At 35.6% G+C, this 16,436-nt stretch overlaps 1 protein-coding gene across 6 annotated transcripts in view; it reads left to right on the top strand.

The window, feature by feature from the left end:
* The window catches only part of ADAMTS20 (ADAM metallopeptidase with thrombospondin type 1 motif 20), a 100,678-nt gene that overhangs the window by 4,717 nt on the left and 79,525 nt on the right, over window positions 1-16,436 (top strand). For all 6 annotated transcript variants that reach the window (XR_014183152.1, XR_014183153.1, XM_082043421.1 and 3 more), the window contains exons 3-4: window positions 10,073-10,232; window positions 14,006-14,265. Coding sequence is in view for 4 of the 6 variants with exons in the window: in XM_082043421.1 (XP_081899547.1) it covers window positions 10,073-10,232; window positions 14,006-14,265 (420 nt within the window). In the remaining 2 variants the exon portion in view is untranslated. The remainder of the gene's footprint in view (window positions 1-10,072; window positions 10,233-14,005; window positions 14,266-16,436) is intronic.

Genomic DNA, 16,436 nt, shown 5'->3' with positions numbered 1-16,436 from the left:
TTCACAGCTTCACTCCTGGTTTCCAAGTTCGTTCTTTCCTTTTTTTTTTTTCCTTTTTTTGCATTCTCAAGTTGAGTGTGTTCTCACCCTCCAAGCTCTGCTTTTCCTTTTCGCCCTCAGTTAAGCCTTTTTCTGAGTGTGCCAAGAGCATGTACAACCCAGAGTACCCGTGGAGCATTGCTTAATGGCTCCTGACACCCTGTATGCGGTTTTGTTGTGTTACATTTCAGAGTGTGCCCTGGGTTCAGGGATGCAAATGGCAAAGGGAGGTTAGAAGGTCAGTGGGGAGTATGTTGTAATTGCAAGGAGGGAGTATGTAATTAGGGAAGTTTGGGATGCTGTCAAAGGCAGAAGGTCATTTGGAGTGATGGCCTGAGTGCTTAGTTGAACATCTGATCACATACAGGCATATTTATTGCCTCTTTAGAGTAATTTTTGAAATTTCACACTTTATTTCACTTTATTTTCCTGAGTTCTATATGTGGTTTGTTTTTTTGTTTTGTTTTTTTTTTTTTTTTGCATTGATCAATTACAGCTTCCCACAAACATGGTAAACAAGTTTTGCTGAGGGTGTCCCTGGATGCTTGTAGACTAAAGACACCACTCAAACATTATCCAGACAGGAAAATCAAAGAGGTAAAAAATAAAAAAATAATTTAACTTTCAAGAGCATATGGTTTACAAGTTTATTGACAAATACAAGAAAATACCAGTGAATGAAGTATTTTAAAATGAGGGAGCTATCACCGTTTATAGCTAGAACAATCCTTCAGTTCCTAGCAGCCCCCTGTCTGAAGAAAGGAGCTTTATTTTTTATTTGTTTTAATCCTGAATGAATGCTATAAAACCAGTTCTAGTCCTTTGAGAAGCTTGGTATTTTTCTTTAGAGCTCAGGAATGTGTTGACTGATGCTGAGGATAGTTAAAATCAGTTTTTTTGAGCTGGGAGAATGTCTAAGTGCCGAAGGTGTTTTATGTGACTCTACTGTGAGAGAGGGAAAGGTAAGAAAGGAGGAAACATACATCTCTTTGGAGGTACAGTCTGCGGTGTATAGAGCAGTTTCACATGCTTACTAACTGGCAAAATTTAGGGTAGGAAAGTGTATGTGAATCTCTTCTTGCATGCATTTGCTATCAGCTTTCCTCAGTGTAGGAAGGCAGGACTGCTTTGTTCTAATGTAGCTTCCAGAATGTAACAAGGTCTGTGTGACAAATTCCTTCCCTGGGAGCTCAAGGAAACCCCTTGGCAACAGTCATTTACTGCATGTGAACTTTTGTCTGGAGCATGGCAGGAATATGAACTTAAATGTGGATCTTCAGAATTTCTTCAGTAGAAGAGGTTGTGTTTATTTTTTTACTAATATGGGTCAGCAGATCACCTTTCTGAGATCTTGAAAACAATTCTGTCTGCTACTATGGATGAGTGCAGTGGTTCCTTTTCAGAAGTAGGCAGCCTTAGAATTTATTTTAATGAAATGTAATATTTAATTGTTTGACAAAAAAACCCCAAACATACAAACAAAACAAAACCATGCACACACACAAAAACCCAAACCAACAAAACAACAACTAAAACCAAACAAAACTACAACAAAAGAAAAAAAAAACCCACAAAACAAAACCCAAATCAAAACCCCAAACTTGCTAGAAGCTAATGTTAGCATAGCCAGCATCCAGTTTCTTGTGGAGATCTAGTGCAGATAATCGGTGCTGGATACTTCCTCCCCAGTTTTGTGCTGCTTAGTACTAATAATTTTAATGAGTTAAAGCTTGCTTTGGAAAAGCAATGTAGTATAACACTTGTAACTGGAAGAAATGCTTACCTTGACATAACTTAATGCTTTAACATATGGGCTGTCACTTCAGAAAAATTACCTTCTAAATCTGAAAGGCACATTAGTTTTCAACATTAAGGTCGCATTTATAAACCTGTGAGCATCCTTAAGCCACATACTCGTTTTTATAAATTTTTATCTTAATGTAGAGATTCTATCGTAAGCTGGGAAAAAGTCACATTAAAATGTCAACACAAGACAACCAGTTCTTGTTTGGATAAACTAAGTCTTATTGCTGCTGCCTGGCTGATGTGGTGGCTTCCACTGAGTAGTTCTGGTATCAGCTGTCACTTAGGTATACAAGGTGAATCTCCAGCCCTGAATCTCTGTAATACAACAATCAAAAATGACAGTGCTTCCATTTTCACCCTGTACATTTCTTCTGTCACTCACTAGCACAAAATAGTTTCAAATACAAGGATTGACCTTGAAAATATAAGAGAAAAATGTTATTTTCTGATTGCTATTATAACTAAACATTTCTTCTTTTGAATTTTACATCTGATTTTTTTTTCTGCTTTCTTCTGTGATTATTCATTCTTTTGCTCTTGACTTCATTTCATTTACATTTTTTATTTCATTTACTTTGATTTGTTTTTCTATTAGCTTTTCCCTTATGTATTCTCAGAAGCAGGACCAATTTTAAAATATTTTCACTTCCGTGACACTTGATCTAGCATTTTTCATCAACAGTCTATTTTAATGACTGCAGTTGCCTGAAGTCTTCCTGGTCTTGCTCTGCTGGTCACAGCGTGAATGGTACAGATCTTTTACTCTTGCTATCTCGTCTCTTTTTAACATTGTAGACACTAGATATCTTTTTCATATACATCTGAGAGTGGATCATAAAACTTGAATTTACTTGATGATCCTGTATCCCAGAGTCAATTTCTGCCTGCCTGCCTTGGCAAAATCTCTATTCATTACAGTATTTGTTATAAAATAGTAAGATATTATAGCTTACGTTCCCACTGCAGCTGTTACAAGAAAAACAAACATCCATGTCACATTTTCCCTGAGCTCTTTATATCTCTGCTTTTCCTGAAAATATTTCCACAGATGCTATACTTTTACACATGGACCAGCACAGATCAGCAAATACAGGTGGTAACTGCAGTTGTAAACTGAGAAAACTCATGAGGTTGTGAATTGTGCAGCTGATGGTCTGTCACAAAAAATGTCCGTTGGAAGCAGTAGGATCTGAGTATGTCTCTACCTTTTCACCAGCAATTCTGCATGAGTTGTCTTCTATGTAGGCGTGTCCCAGTCTGTTCAATGTTTTATGCCAAGGGTGCTCAGCCAGCCTTCGCCTGCCTTTTGCCCACACTCTGTTGGTAGCCTTCTTCCTTGGCACTTGCCTGAGCACATTCTGTTTGTCAGATAAATTGTTCTGATGGTTGCAACCTGTTCTTAACTGCTGCCTTTATAGGAGATCCACAATCTCTCAGCATTTTGGGTTTATGTAACACAGGTGAACTTAGGTGAATTTGCTGGAGAGCTGTGGGCAGCCACAGGAGGTTGAATTTACTTACTTGCATATAAAAAAATGCATATGTTCATGAAACTGCCAGGAAGTACTAAGAAGGCACTGTGCATGAACATAAGTGACAGGGATGCCAGGGGAAGGGAGAGGGCTCAAAATACAACTCTTTGCTGTCTCACTACAGTTGTTTTTTTGTGGTTGTGGTGTGGTTTTTTGGTTTTGTTTGTTTTTTTTTGTGTGTGTGTGGTGGTTGGTGTGTTTTGGTTTTTTTGGGGGCGGGGCAGGGCGGGGGAAGGACATGGATCTTAAGTTAATGTTTCCAGCTCCAGGTGGCAGTCAACAGCTGTCATGGATCTCAGGAAACTTTGTACTCCTGGGGAGTGGATTGGCTTCTCACATGAGATATTGTATCTGAAATAATCTCAGTTGTCATTCTGTTACAGATGTACTTTCATGTTGAAAATGGCAAGATTATCACAGTGAAGTCAAGAGACTGAGCACAGGGCATACCTTCTGGGTATATACATGCTGACAAAAGTACTCAGAGTAACTTACTCTGTGGTTGACTAAAACAGGTGTAAATCTAGCCATACATTGTACGTACTTAAGTAATAGCTGACTGATAGTATGTATGAGGTTGAAAGGACTTTTTGGAGCTATTAATCTCCCAGTGAGAGAAAAAAGGTGGTTCTGCATGTACTTAAAAATATCAAAGCTAGGAACTTCTCTTTAAACAGAGACAAGTTGCAAATGTACATTTGCTTGACATTTACTGAGACAGACAAGATTATATGATGGAGTTTCCTCCAATATTAAGCATATGGATCCCCAAGTCTGTTTTCTATGGGAGTACTTGGCTTCATAATTATTTGTTAAACAAAACCCCTAAAAAAACAAATATCAAAGCTAACACCTCGCCCCAAAAAACCCTTCATGTATATATACATTTCATTTAACTGGCTTCAACAGGTGTTAAAGAGTAGCTGCTTTTCCATAATGAAATCTCCACGTATGAATCTATGACAACAGATGCTATGCATAATGTTTGACCTGTCTAGTTTGTTCAATGTGAATTGTATATGAAGATAAAATTTAATAGATCAGCCCTCCCTTCCACTTCAATGAATTTTGTTAATTGCAATGATCCCTGCTCTTTCCAGCTGTCTTTGAGATTGTTATTGTAACATTCTTTTAAATTCTATGCTATTTAGCTAGTCTGTTGTTCCAAATTGTATTTAGAAACTCCTGGAATACCAGGCTTCTGCCATACTTTCTTGCCTAGAATAACCATACAGGGTACCTAAAGCCAGGATTTACTCTTTCTGCAAGAATATTCTTTCCTCTACATGTCATGCAAAATGGAAATGCTTTTGTGTGTGTGCATGTGTTTCTGGGTGGAAGTCACTAAGATCCCTTTAGGAGTTTACATGGAATTTAAATTCCAATCTGGAATTATGGAATTGCATTTAACCAGTGATTAGCTGCCTTTCCAGACCAGGGTACTTCTGAGTGTATGTGGTTGACTCCTTACTTCTGTTCAAGATGTGATTAAGTGTGCTTAAGGTGTGGTTACTATCTGCTCATGAAAACTTAACATTACAGAATTTGTAAGGAGATGTAGTTGGATCACAGTTAAATGCAAGATTTTTCTCCTACAATAAGCTTTTAGCATTTTATTCTATTTCTCTAAGAACTTCAAATATAGTGTTGCATTCAGTCACTTCTAAAAAGGTGTTCCACCAGAAAACACTTATTCATTGCTAGATATTTCTTCCCTGTTGCTTAGCTGCTGTATTATTTTATTAGTTTTCTTAATTATATTATGTTAGCTAAGTTTTAATACATTAGCTTGCAACCACTACCTCTTGTGTTTCTAGCTGAATTAGCTACTAGTAGGAATATTTTTTCTAGATATTGGAAGTATACCATGATCAGATAACCTCTTATAGTTTTTTCTTCAATGAACTAATTAAGCTGCACTGAAGTCTTTCTTTAGAAAACATTGTAACAGTGGAGCAGGAAGAAAAGGGTAAAGGGCTTCTCACATGATTCAGAAAAGCTTTGAATTAATACAAGGGGGAGGGAGGGAAGGAAGTGAATGATATAAAAGGAAGGGATTTTGTAATTTACTTTGACTATTAAAGTGCTCTTGCTGTAAACTACTTGCAGGTTTTTGCATTTGAGTGAAGAAGCCATACCATGAAGGCATGAAAAATACTCAAGTACAGAAGTGGAGCTTATCTAGATGAGAGTCTGCCAGTTTAGAGTAATGTTTTCCAGTACTTCAGTTGTTCTTTTAGCATTTTTCTGAAACTTTTCCAGTTTTGCTGTTGGACATATCAAGATTAATTCCACATTTCTGAAACCTGCTATATATCCCTTATGTTTTCCATGTGTTTTATGAAGTTGCCATTATGCACAAGGATGTGATTTGTATATGGGCATGGTACATACTTCAACCATAAATTTTGCAGTGTTTATTTCTACTGCTTTTGGAGTAGAGCAAATACATTGATTAAGACTATACAGTTTTAAACCACTAAGTCGTGCCATATATAGTGAGTAGCTATGTTGATCCATTGAACCTTGATTTAATATAAAGTATCTAACTCATCCAGAGTATTTTAAATCCAAGAAATAAATTATCTTTTTCATGTGGGTTTTCTCATAAATTTCCTCAAATCTATGCATATCCATAGTCCTGGGTAGTACTCCCTCTTTGGACCACTTATTTATGATGTGCAAGAGACTGTTTTCAATTTTTTTACTCCCCTTCTACTGAAGAGATATTTTTAATGTACTTTTACCTCTTTATCTGAGAACAGAAATAGAATGTTTCAGGCAGATTTCTTGTTATATGATTTGAGAGGCATCTGTAGATGATAAATAAATCCAGTTCATTTCTGATTTCATTTCCTGTATATGCTTGGGCTTCTGTTTCGGCAACCTGCCTCTGTACATCTAAGTGACTTTGGTTTATTTGGTTTTACCAGAAGTATTTTTCATTTTTATCTTACAGCCGTCTTCCTTGTGTGCCTGACTTGCAGTAATAGCTCAATTTTTATCAGCAAAGTCTCTCACCAGATAAAGTATTGCTTTCACGAATGAAGGACTGCAAAACATGTAGTGTAGCTGGTGACTGAATTTTTGTAGACCTGTGTGTTAGGAAAATGAGGAGATAACCATGTGTAGCTAATGGAAATCCAGCTTTAGTCTTCATAGAGAATTTAAAGGATTAGAGCTGGTGGCTTCAATGTCTGCTTGTGTTTTAAATGACAAATACCATATACTCTTCTTAAGACAGAGCACTTTTTTGATCTCCTTTGTTTTTTCTTGCATACAAGACGATGAGTTCTTCTCAACTTGGATGGGGAGGTGCAAAAAATTTATTGTAGACTACTGGTGGGAGCTATTCCTAGCTAGTCAGTGGTAGTAACTTGTTTATCTATATATTATTGAAGAGGAGAGAATTCATTGAGGAAAGAATTAAAGTTTGCTGCATGATATCCATATCTAAACAGACAGTTGATCCTGGGATACAAGAATCAGTGGGCCAAAGAGTCGCCAAGTGAGAGGGAGCCTAGCTCTGTTTTTTTTTAAATAGTTAGCTCAAGTATCTGGAAAGGTGGAATCTCCAGTCTTAAGGACACTATTGTGCCTTCTTGTATGAATCTTTTGATTTAAAACAAAAAATAATTTTGATGTAATGAAACATAGGATTCTTCCCTTCCATCTGTCTGTCCTAACGTTTTGGGCTGTAAGTTCGTGGTGTGTTTTGTATTTTCTTGGGTATAATGAAGGAGACTTTATTCTTTTGCTTTCTAGGCAATTTCTCTAATAATTTACTGTGAAGATGAGCACGGTTAATGTTACTTCTGTGTGTCTTTTAAAAGAGAGACAATTGCTTGCTTCTCCCCTGTTCCAGATTACTTGAGTGTTTTTTTCAGCACAAGATTCTGGATTTCAGTTAAGAGACGTGTGTCAGTTCTGACTGAGAGACTACAGAGTAAGAAAAGTTGAGCCACAGATGTTGCCAGGCATTTTATACTGTGTATTCATTGTTAGGCTCAGCTGGATATGCAGACTTTGAAGCACCATTCTGAGTTGCTTGATGGTCTGGTTTTACAATAACTCTTGCTGATCCGAAGTTGATTCTTTGCCAGGAAAATGGTTCTCTGTTCCAGGTGACCCTTGCTATTTCAGTTGAAAAATATCTTTGGAATATCTTTCTTTGGTAGGAGGCACAGATGTTTATCTGCCCAGGGGAGTTGCTATATAGTGTACATGATTTTCATTGCTAGTGCATGAACAAAGAAGTGTGTGAGTGCACATCTAGAATAGGGGCAAGGCAGGAATACCTATTTTGGAGTATCAGCAATCCTAGATTGATTTAGATCAGCTACTGACTCTTCCCAATCCACTGCATAGGATAATGGTGCATGAATATGGTTTTGAAATCCTAGACAGGATTTTTCTTCTGGTTGCACATGGTTGTGTAAGTATGGGGTCAGGAGTCTGAGTGGAATTTTCCAAGTGATCAAAATTACTCAAAAATGTATACCTTAGTATTTTTTTTTTTCCTCCAGGTGTGAAATACTAGAAAAACATAGCCTTGTTGTTGCAGTTCATCTTTTCCAGTGTAAGTCTGATATTCCAGAAGATGAGTTTAAAATGTAGCACAAAGTCTTTCCCTACTAGTTCTATGCTATTATTCTCATAATTATGTTTGTTGTAGCTGAAACCACTTCTTTGCAAAATTTGAAGCCTGTTAGTTGCAAAAGTCATTGAAGAAATGAATAGAGATTATCTGCTCTAGCTATCGGAAGGAATAGGAGAGAAGTAAAATGTGTGGAAAAAAGCAATAGCAGTAAAGATTTTGCTCAAATCTGAAATAAGATATTTTAAATGCCTCTTATCTAGAAATAGGGTTTATGGTATGTTAGGAGAAAAGAATTAATTAGCATGTTAGTGTTCACAAATAGCACAGGGTCTAATTTAACCTGTTTTTGTTTCTGGGACCTAATAGTTTATATAAAAATCAACATGAATCTTAGCATCAGTTCTTGCTGCTTTGTCCTGAGTGACAGGCTCTTCATGTCTGTCCCTGTTATTTTGCCCAGAAGGCTGCACCTACTTAGGACTTATGGACAAGCTGTGGCATATCTGTTTCCATGAGGCCCTTCGCAGGGAGGCACATAACGTTCTCAGGACACATCATCTGTTGTCCTCTAGAAACCACATCCCCTGGAAACACTGGATGTGAGAAGGCTGAACTGAACGTGTGAAGGATCCAGCATGAAGACTACTTGCAAAGAATTTAAGTGAAACTGAGGGGAAAAAGTGTTTCTGTGAGTTAGATTTAAACAGTCCTAAAAGGAAAATACTATTTAGCTGGGTCTTTTTTCATTCTGTGACAAGGATGATGCGGAGGACACAACAACAGTGGGTTTACAATAACTGTAATTTTGGATGGTATGTATGCTATGTATCAGGCAATGTTACAGGTAGTCTGACATATGCCTGAAGCCTAGCAGACTTTTAAACATAGAAAACTGAGAACTGCTGAAAAGAACTCAAATTCAAAGGGATATTATAATTCCAGTATAATTCTCTCGACAGTAAGGCAGTCTACAGCAGATTTCAAAAGACTATAGGTTGCTTGAAAAGAAACCTATTCCTACTTCTTTTCTCATGTATCTTGCTCTGCTACTCTCTATAACCCTGAGTTTCAAGGTTGACATGGACACTCAATCTCTTAAACCACATTGTGTGTATTATCACTATTCTCTTACTGATCAACATGCCTCACTAATAGGGCAAAACAGCTAAGAGGATGCAGTGCACCTGCTCACTCGAGGTGCTCAATTGGCTAAAGTGAGGAAGCTGCCAAAAAGCCTGAAAATAATTTGAAATTCTTGTGTGGTGTTTCCTCCTCATAGTCTCCTGAAATAAGGTACTTAAGACATAGGAAGCTATGATTTTGGTTAGAAATGCAGAAGAGATTCTGTTTTAGGATTTCATAATTGAATGGATTATGGGGTAGGGGTAGGTGGGGGAAAGTATCTTCTTTTTTTTTCTTTTTCTTTGTATATGTGCTATATGCCAGTGCTTTCATTAGTAACAAAATTTCTTTGGTTTCCATCACATAGTTAACCCATATGTGTCTGCTATATGTGGGGGAGAGAAATCAAGGAGACAAACACATGAATGGAATGGTCAACTTTGAATTCCTGGAACTCATTTCAAAGTCTTTAAAAAGCATATCAGGTTAACAGTGTTTCTAATCTATGGGCAAAATGCCATTTCAGAATAAAAAAAATTATTAATTATGTAAAGGACAGAAGGTAAGAAATCAGTCTAGAATTTGGACTCAAATCCTGAATTTTTGATGGCCGCTGTTCTCCTTTGCACAGTTCCTGGGTGATCCCGCTTAGTATTGTGCTTAGTTATACATAGATTCTCTTAATTTTTGTGATTGCCTTTGTTTCATTAATTCTGTATAGTGATTACCTATGATACATTGTTAACTCATAACAGACTACCTTGTGTATTATGGTGGGACACATGTCTGAATGCAAACTTCTCTTTGTCTTACCTTCAAGCTTCCATCTCCAGCTTCCACTGAAGTTTCCTGTCTCGTGTAAATTTACTCTATTAATTTAAAAATACTATCATAAATAGTTTATTTCAATGAAAATTATTTTTATACCAGTATTTTTAGTGGAAAATAAATCAATTGCTACTTTTACTTTCAGATGGGCACCTTTAAAGCACATGATGGTGAATATTTTTTAGAACCTTTGATGAAAGCGGATGGAGGTGAATATGAAGATGAGCATAACAAACCACATCTTATATACAGGCATGAAGAACTTAAAAAGTATCAGAAATCCCATAAACCTTGTGAAGTTTCAGGTATAGTCATACTTTAAATTTCAATGTGACTTTTTGTAAACATCTGACATTTGAAAAAGAAAGGCAATATTTAATTTTTGTAAATAATATTTATCTCTAGGTTGTTTCCTTACAACCTACACATTTCTTTCACATAGCCTTGGCAGGCATTGATTTTTTTTTTTTTTTTGTTCTTTTTCTCCTTGCCAGTGGCTAATTCAAATGTAGGACAAAATGTGCATGGAAAAAAAAATAACCGTGATATTGCAAGAACTTCTCTGTGGGTTTACTTTTACACCTACATTGTCCCATATGTAAACATTAAAAGAGTAGATCCACAGGAGCTGTTGCAGCTTATATTCACAAAAGATAATGAACTTATTGCAGGTCTAACAGATAATACAGGACATATGTCTTTCTTAATAATGGGGGTATCTAATGTAACCCTTAAATGTAGATAATTCTCCTTATATTTCAATAATACATTAATACTACATATTCATAATATTTAGTTTTGTCTAAAATAAAATGAAGTAATTTAAATCATACTATTAAGATATGTGACAAGTGGATAGCTGTACTTTCATGGCTTCACAGTATATAAGTTAATCATTAAGCAAAGTAACTTAAGAGTGAGAAGGTACATGGTGAAAGTGACTATGAAAGACAGAACAGGCTTTATTAATACCATGAAAAACTGAGTAGAAAATACTGGACTTTAATACATTTTTTTAGTGGGGGAGAGAACTTTCAGTAGTTTTTCATAGTTTTGCATGCATCATCATAATCAGAAAATAGTATGATGGGAGAAAGGCACCTGCTACTACTATCAAAGTACAGAAACTAGACAAAAGAGTGGGATTAGAAAGGATTTATTTGAAATTGTAGGTGTCCATAGACTCATTCTAGACACTGATATACCATCTGCTTTTGGAATATAATGATGTGGAAGCTTTTGAAGATCTTGCCTGAGCAATGCAGTTCTTAATCTTCACTATTATGTTAGTGCCATTAAAAAATATTTTTCATTCTAATTTTTCTCTTAAGCCTAGTGCCACAATAAATGCTTTTCTCTTGCTTTTGATAGAAGCATACAGGTGTCATTTATTTGGCTTCAAAGAAAGCACAAATGGGTGGAAGTTCACAGTAGGAGTAAGTGGCTTATATTTGGTTCAGCTTGGCATTTAAAAACATTCTGTCTAATTAAAATTCTACACCTCTCATGGCATTGAAATCTGCATTTATACATTTTTGAATGGATTTGCACTTCAGGAATGTTTAAGGAAGGCTGAGTGCATAAATATAACTAACTGAAGAAAATGAAAACAATATTTCAGCTTTATGGAATATCTGTCCAGATGTTTGAAAACATAAATTGCAAAATAATGGTGCAGTCTTTAATTTTGAAAAAAATCTTAAAGCATATTTTATTCTCAAACAATATATTGAGAATTCTACTTTTCCATATATACTAAGGCTAGAAAGCAACCATTATGATCATCTTGCATTAAACAAATTCTAGTGAAAGTTATTTCTTTAGCTCTTTCTTAGGAAGCTGATACTATCTGTTCATTGATGGTCATTGCAGGACAAGGAGTTAGTACTTTGAAAATCAAGCAAGTATTGTTATTCCTGATTTTTTTTTTTTTTTTATTATAAATAATAGGTACTGAACTAAAGTAGTGGTCTTTCAGGCTGTTGTGTGGGGTGTTTTTTTCTATATTGTATGTAAGAATTCTATTAATATAAGCAACCTAGTGTGAGAAAAAGTTTCCAAGCATTAAGAATATTGTGATTTTCCTCCTTTTTGTTTATTGGAGCAACAACAAAAGATTGAGTTTTTGGAGGAGTGAGGCTTCAGAAATGTTCATGGAGAAAATCCTCATGTTGTATATTTCTGTCCTTCTGAAGAAGAGATTTGTCTTCTTTAATGCTAGTCTTGCCTGGTTATTCATGTCCTTGCTTCAAGAAAGAACAAGAGTGTATCTATGACAGCAATACTTGTGAACTCTAGTAAATGAATCTTGACTGAAGATATGGAGAAGCAAAGCATTTGGTACAACTTCTTCATTTGAAATTGGACCGTGATAATTACTTCTAATATTGTCGAACTAATCTCTTCCTCACTTTGCATTGGTTTCATCTAAACTACCTTGGCTGATGATAAATTAATGGGAAACCCTTGTACAAGCATTACTCAAATCAGGATGGGACATCTGCTGCATTTCCTCTATCCATGAATCCTGTTTCCTTAATACATGGAAGCTCATCTGAGTTTGTCATAATATGCTTTTGATAAATATGAGAGCTATTACTCATCCACTTGTTGATTTCTGATGTTCATCAACAAAATTAATTTGATTTGTTAGGGTATTGAATTTGTCTTGTCTGGTTCATAAATTTATGTAGTCTTTAAGCTCCCACTTTAAATATAGATGCTGTTTTCCATTTTGCAGTACCCTGAAATCTCAGACACCTTCTGTGACCCAGTAAAGATAATGTGCATATGAGATTGCTTCACACTCAGTCTGAACTCATCTAATATACATAGGTACTCACAAACAAGTTCGTTTTCAAAGCCAGTCAACAAATTCTCCCCTTGTTATTGTTAGTGCTAATAGTTTTTGCAATTATTATAGCTACATTTTGTGACTGACTTTTACTCAGCAAAATTTAAGGTGCTTGCTGTTGTCCCTCTACTGTTGCTTTCTCTCTGTATTGCTCCTTAATTTTAAAGAGGGCAGAGTATTGACCTGACAAAAGTAGCTTGAAGTTTATTGATGAGACCTCTTCCACGGAAATATGGAATGCATAGGTTTGAATCCTCTCAAACTGAGGAAGACAGTGTTGGGTCCTCTGAATTCTTCAGTCAGTGCTGTAGCCGCTAAGCCATTAGAATGAAAGGATTAGGATACATCCTTTGGTAGATTTTTTCCTCTCAAAAAGTAGCTATTACAACTTCCAGAAGGACAGGGGATGTTTGCTTTGAGGGGACTGAAGTGTCAAGTTTGGTGTCTAACTTCTGGAGACCAGTGAGAATTCTGATATGCTTCTCGGTGAAGTATTTTTGTGTGGCTTATTGCTAAGGTGAATCCCAGGTCAATGCATGGATTTTAGATATCAGGCATCAAAAACCTCTGGTGGCTGGACTCTACAGCATAATTGGAAATATTGCAGTACTTAGTTTGGAGTTATCTGAGGAGGTTGTATATTTCCTTTAGAATCTAATCCTACATAATGAATATTAACAAAGCTGTGAAGGAAGTCACTGGAGGCTTTTGATGTGTACTTGCTTGTGAAGTAAACTTCATATAAATATAATGTTATATAAATGAAAAAAAATCAATAGGGACTTGAATTCAGGACTGAAGTTTAGTCTTTGTTGTGGTTGGTTTTGATTGGTTCTGGTGATGTCAAAGGTTTGTGTGTTTAAAAAAATAAAAATTAACTAGTTTCCTTTGTTGCACTGCTTAAACTGCAGTGTTTATCTCCATCCAGCCTGCATGTTTGGATTATACTACATTCTAGGAACTGTAGAATACTGCTATCTCTCAAGTAATTTTTAACAATGAATCCAAATATGATAAAACTATATGATACTGTGCAAGACATCTAACTGTTGTTCCTATTACAGCCTTCAATGTTTAATTTTTTTTTTTAATTCTTGCACTAGTTCTCTTGGAAATAAGACCATAAATATAAGTTTCCTTTGTCCATTTTGGGCAGCCTTTTGCCCGTTTCTCTTTTTAAATTTAGAAACTGCGTTCAACGGTAAACTTTCTTTTACTTCACAGAAAAGGAATTGAAGAAGAGCACTTTACTACATCCAACCTTGAGCAGTTTAAATAAAGAGAGCAATGTTTTACAGAAGTCTCTCAGTCTAAAGTATGCTTTAAATAACTTATCTGTAGAAGATGGTGGCAATCCACATTCCAGGAAAAAACGCTTTCTTTCCTATCCAAGATATGTAGAAGTGATGGTTACAGCTGACACCAAAATGGTCCATCACCATGGGCAGAACTTACAGCACTACGTACTAACACTGATGTCAATAGTAAGTAAACTTAAGTTCATAAGTATGAGCATTTTCAGTTATTTCTGTTCTGTTGCTTTCTCTTCTGCAGCTTTTCTGTCTTCTGGTTTGATTGAATTCTGTATTAAAATAAAGATATTCCATAAACATTTTTTAAAAAGTAGGGCTAAAACTTCAGATTATGGATCTTCTCAGTGTAATACGGTAAGGTGCATAGGTGAAATGCTGTGACTTACAGATTTGCTGTTACATTAGAAGAATTCTTAAGCTTCAGTAAGTTAAATACATGGATGAATTACAGCAGTCAGAGGTTAAAAGGCATTGTGAAAAAGTGAAAGAATACCAGTTCTTTGCTAAAAACTGGTGATTTCATTATTGCTCTTACCTAGCTACACTGTAAAACTAGGGCTTAAGGCAGTTATGGCTGGTTTTGAGGTAACGGCATACAATATACCTTTAATAATAATAATAAACCTTTATTAATAAATCTTTAATGTGAATTTAATATCTCTATCTACTGTGGTGTTCAGTAAGATGTATAGCTGGCATCATCTGGCAGCTCTTATTGCATGTGTACATCTGCCTCTTCTGAAGGTAATCGTGAAACAAAAGTTCAATGCTTCGTTTCTAGAAAAGTTTAGCTTATATAAATGCAGGTTAAAAAAAAGAATAAAATCAGATCTTAATTCTTGAACATTTTCTTCACAGTCCAGTTAATTTCCTCCCCACCCCTCAAGAATATATATCCCAGCTTGTATCCCTCCTCCTTGAAGCATTTCAGCAATGTCATAGAATCACAGGTTAAAGTTGTAAGGGACCTTTGTCATCTGGACAACTCTCTATGCACATATATATTGCTTTGTCAAACAAATAAAAGAATGCATATGAAGGTATAGCTTTCATTCTCTTCCTTCTCCTTCCCCATAAAAGTTATTTTTCAGTAAGCTAGTCATAAACGTGAAGAAGAAAACAAATGACTACCACTCTTTGCTATGTAATCTGTATTAGAATTCATCAGTATGAAGGTGGGTCATTTTTTGACCCATAGCCTAGTAGTGTTTGAAATAGAATTGTTATTAGTCTTATTTCATTACCCATAAAGGGAAGAAATGAAACTATTAAATTTTATATTTTCTGCTATAATAGAGATAGCTTTGATTGTTAAATTTAACTGGCACTTGTGTCTGGTCAAGCAACTTCTTCTGTTACAGGAAATTGTCAAGTTGCTGGCATTTTAGATGAAGCAAGCATTATAGTCTACTCTTATAATAATTCTGAAACTTTTAAGGATATTCAGTTTTGGCTTGGATTTTAAAGAAACCTAAAAAGTCTAAGTATATAAATCCCATTAAATTTTAATGAAACTTAGACATCTAGCTGCCAGAATAAGCTTTGAAATCCTGGTCTATTTTTATTTTTTATTTTTTTTTTTTTAGCATTAACAAAGCCACCAAAGTAAACTTGCTGGTTTAGGGTACTGTTTTATGAGTGGGGAAAAAAAGAACTGAAATATACTGCTAAATATTTTAAGGGTTTTAACTGTCTTGTCACTCATCCAATTCATCCTGAAAAGGCTTAACTCTCAGTATGCAAGTAATCCTATTGAACTGGAACTGGAATGCATTTTCTCATTTCTTTAAAATTGCATAAATATTGGCAAGATGAGTACTCACAGTATTTACACCATGTCTTGGAAATACTTGCTTGTTCTGATTATAATATGTATTTTAAAGTACAAGGAATACCTTTGCCATAGGACTTCATCAAAACTTTTATATTAAAATACAATAGAGTGGCATTATTTAATGTGAAATGATAAATGAAATAATAAAGAAATCTGTGATTGTTTGACTTGCAGTGTTCTTTCTTGCTCCTCCAATTACTGCATCAGCAGAGCAGGCAATAGGTAGTGCCTTAATAGATCCAGTAGCTGGAGGACCCTGTCTTGGGCACATTATGTTGTGCCAATTCAAAGTCCCTAACAAGAAGCCGTGATCTTAGCAACTGAAATAATTCATTAAGACACCGGAGTTTGCTATAAAAGCACCAAAACCTCACCAAATCTGGTTCCATGATACATTTTGAGGTACTGCGCTCATTCTCTGAAGCGGATATCTGATAACTGACATCTTTTCAAGAAATGTACTGCTTATATACTTTGGCAGTAAGAAACTTCTTGGTCTGTCCTTGGT

The sequence above is a fragment of the Streptopelia decaocto genome (genome assembly GCF_964273445.1).
Source record: "Streptopelia decaocto genome assembly, chromosome: 1".
Classification (NCBI taxonomy): Eukaryota; Metazoa; Chordata; class Aves; order Columbiformes; family Columbidae; genus Streptopelia; species Streptopelia decaocto.
The sequence above is the reverse complement of the archived record's forward strand: the minus strand, read 5'-3'. Positions and strand labels throughout refer to the sequence as shown.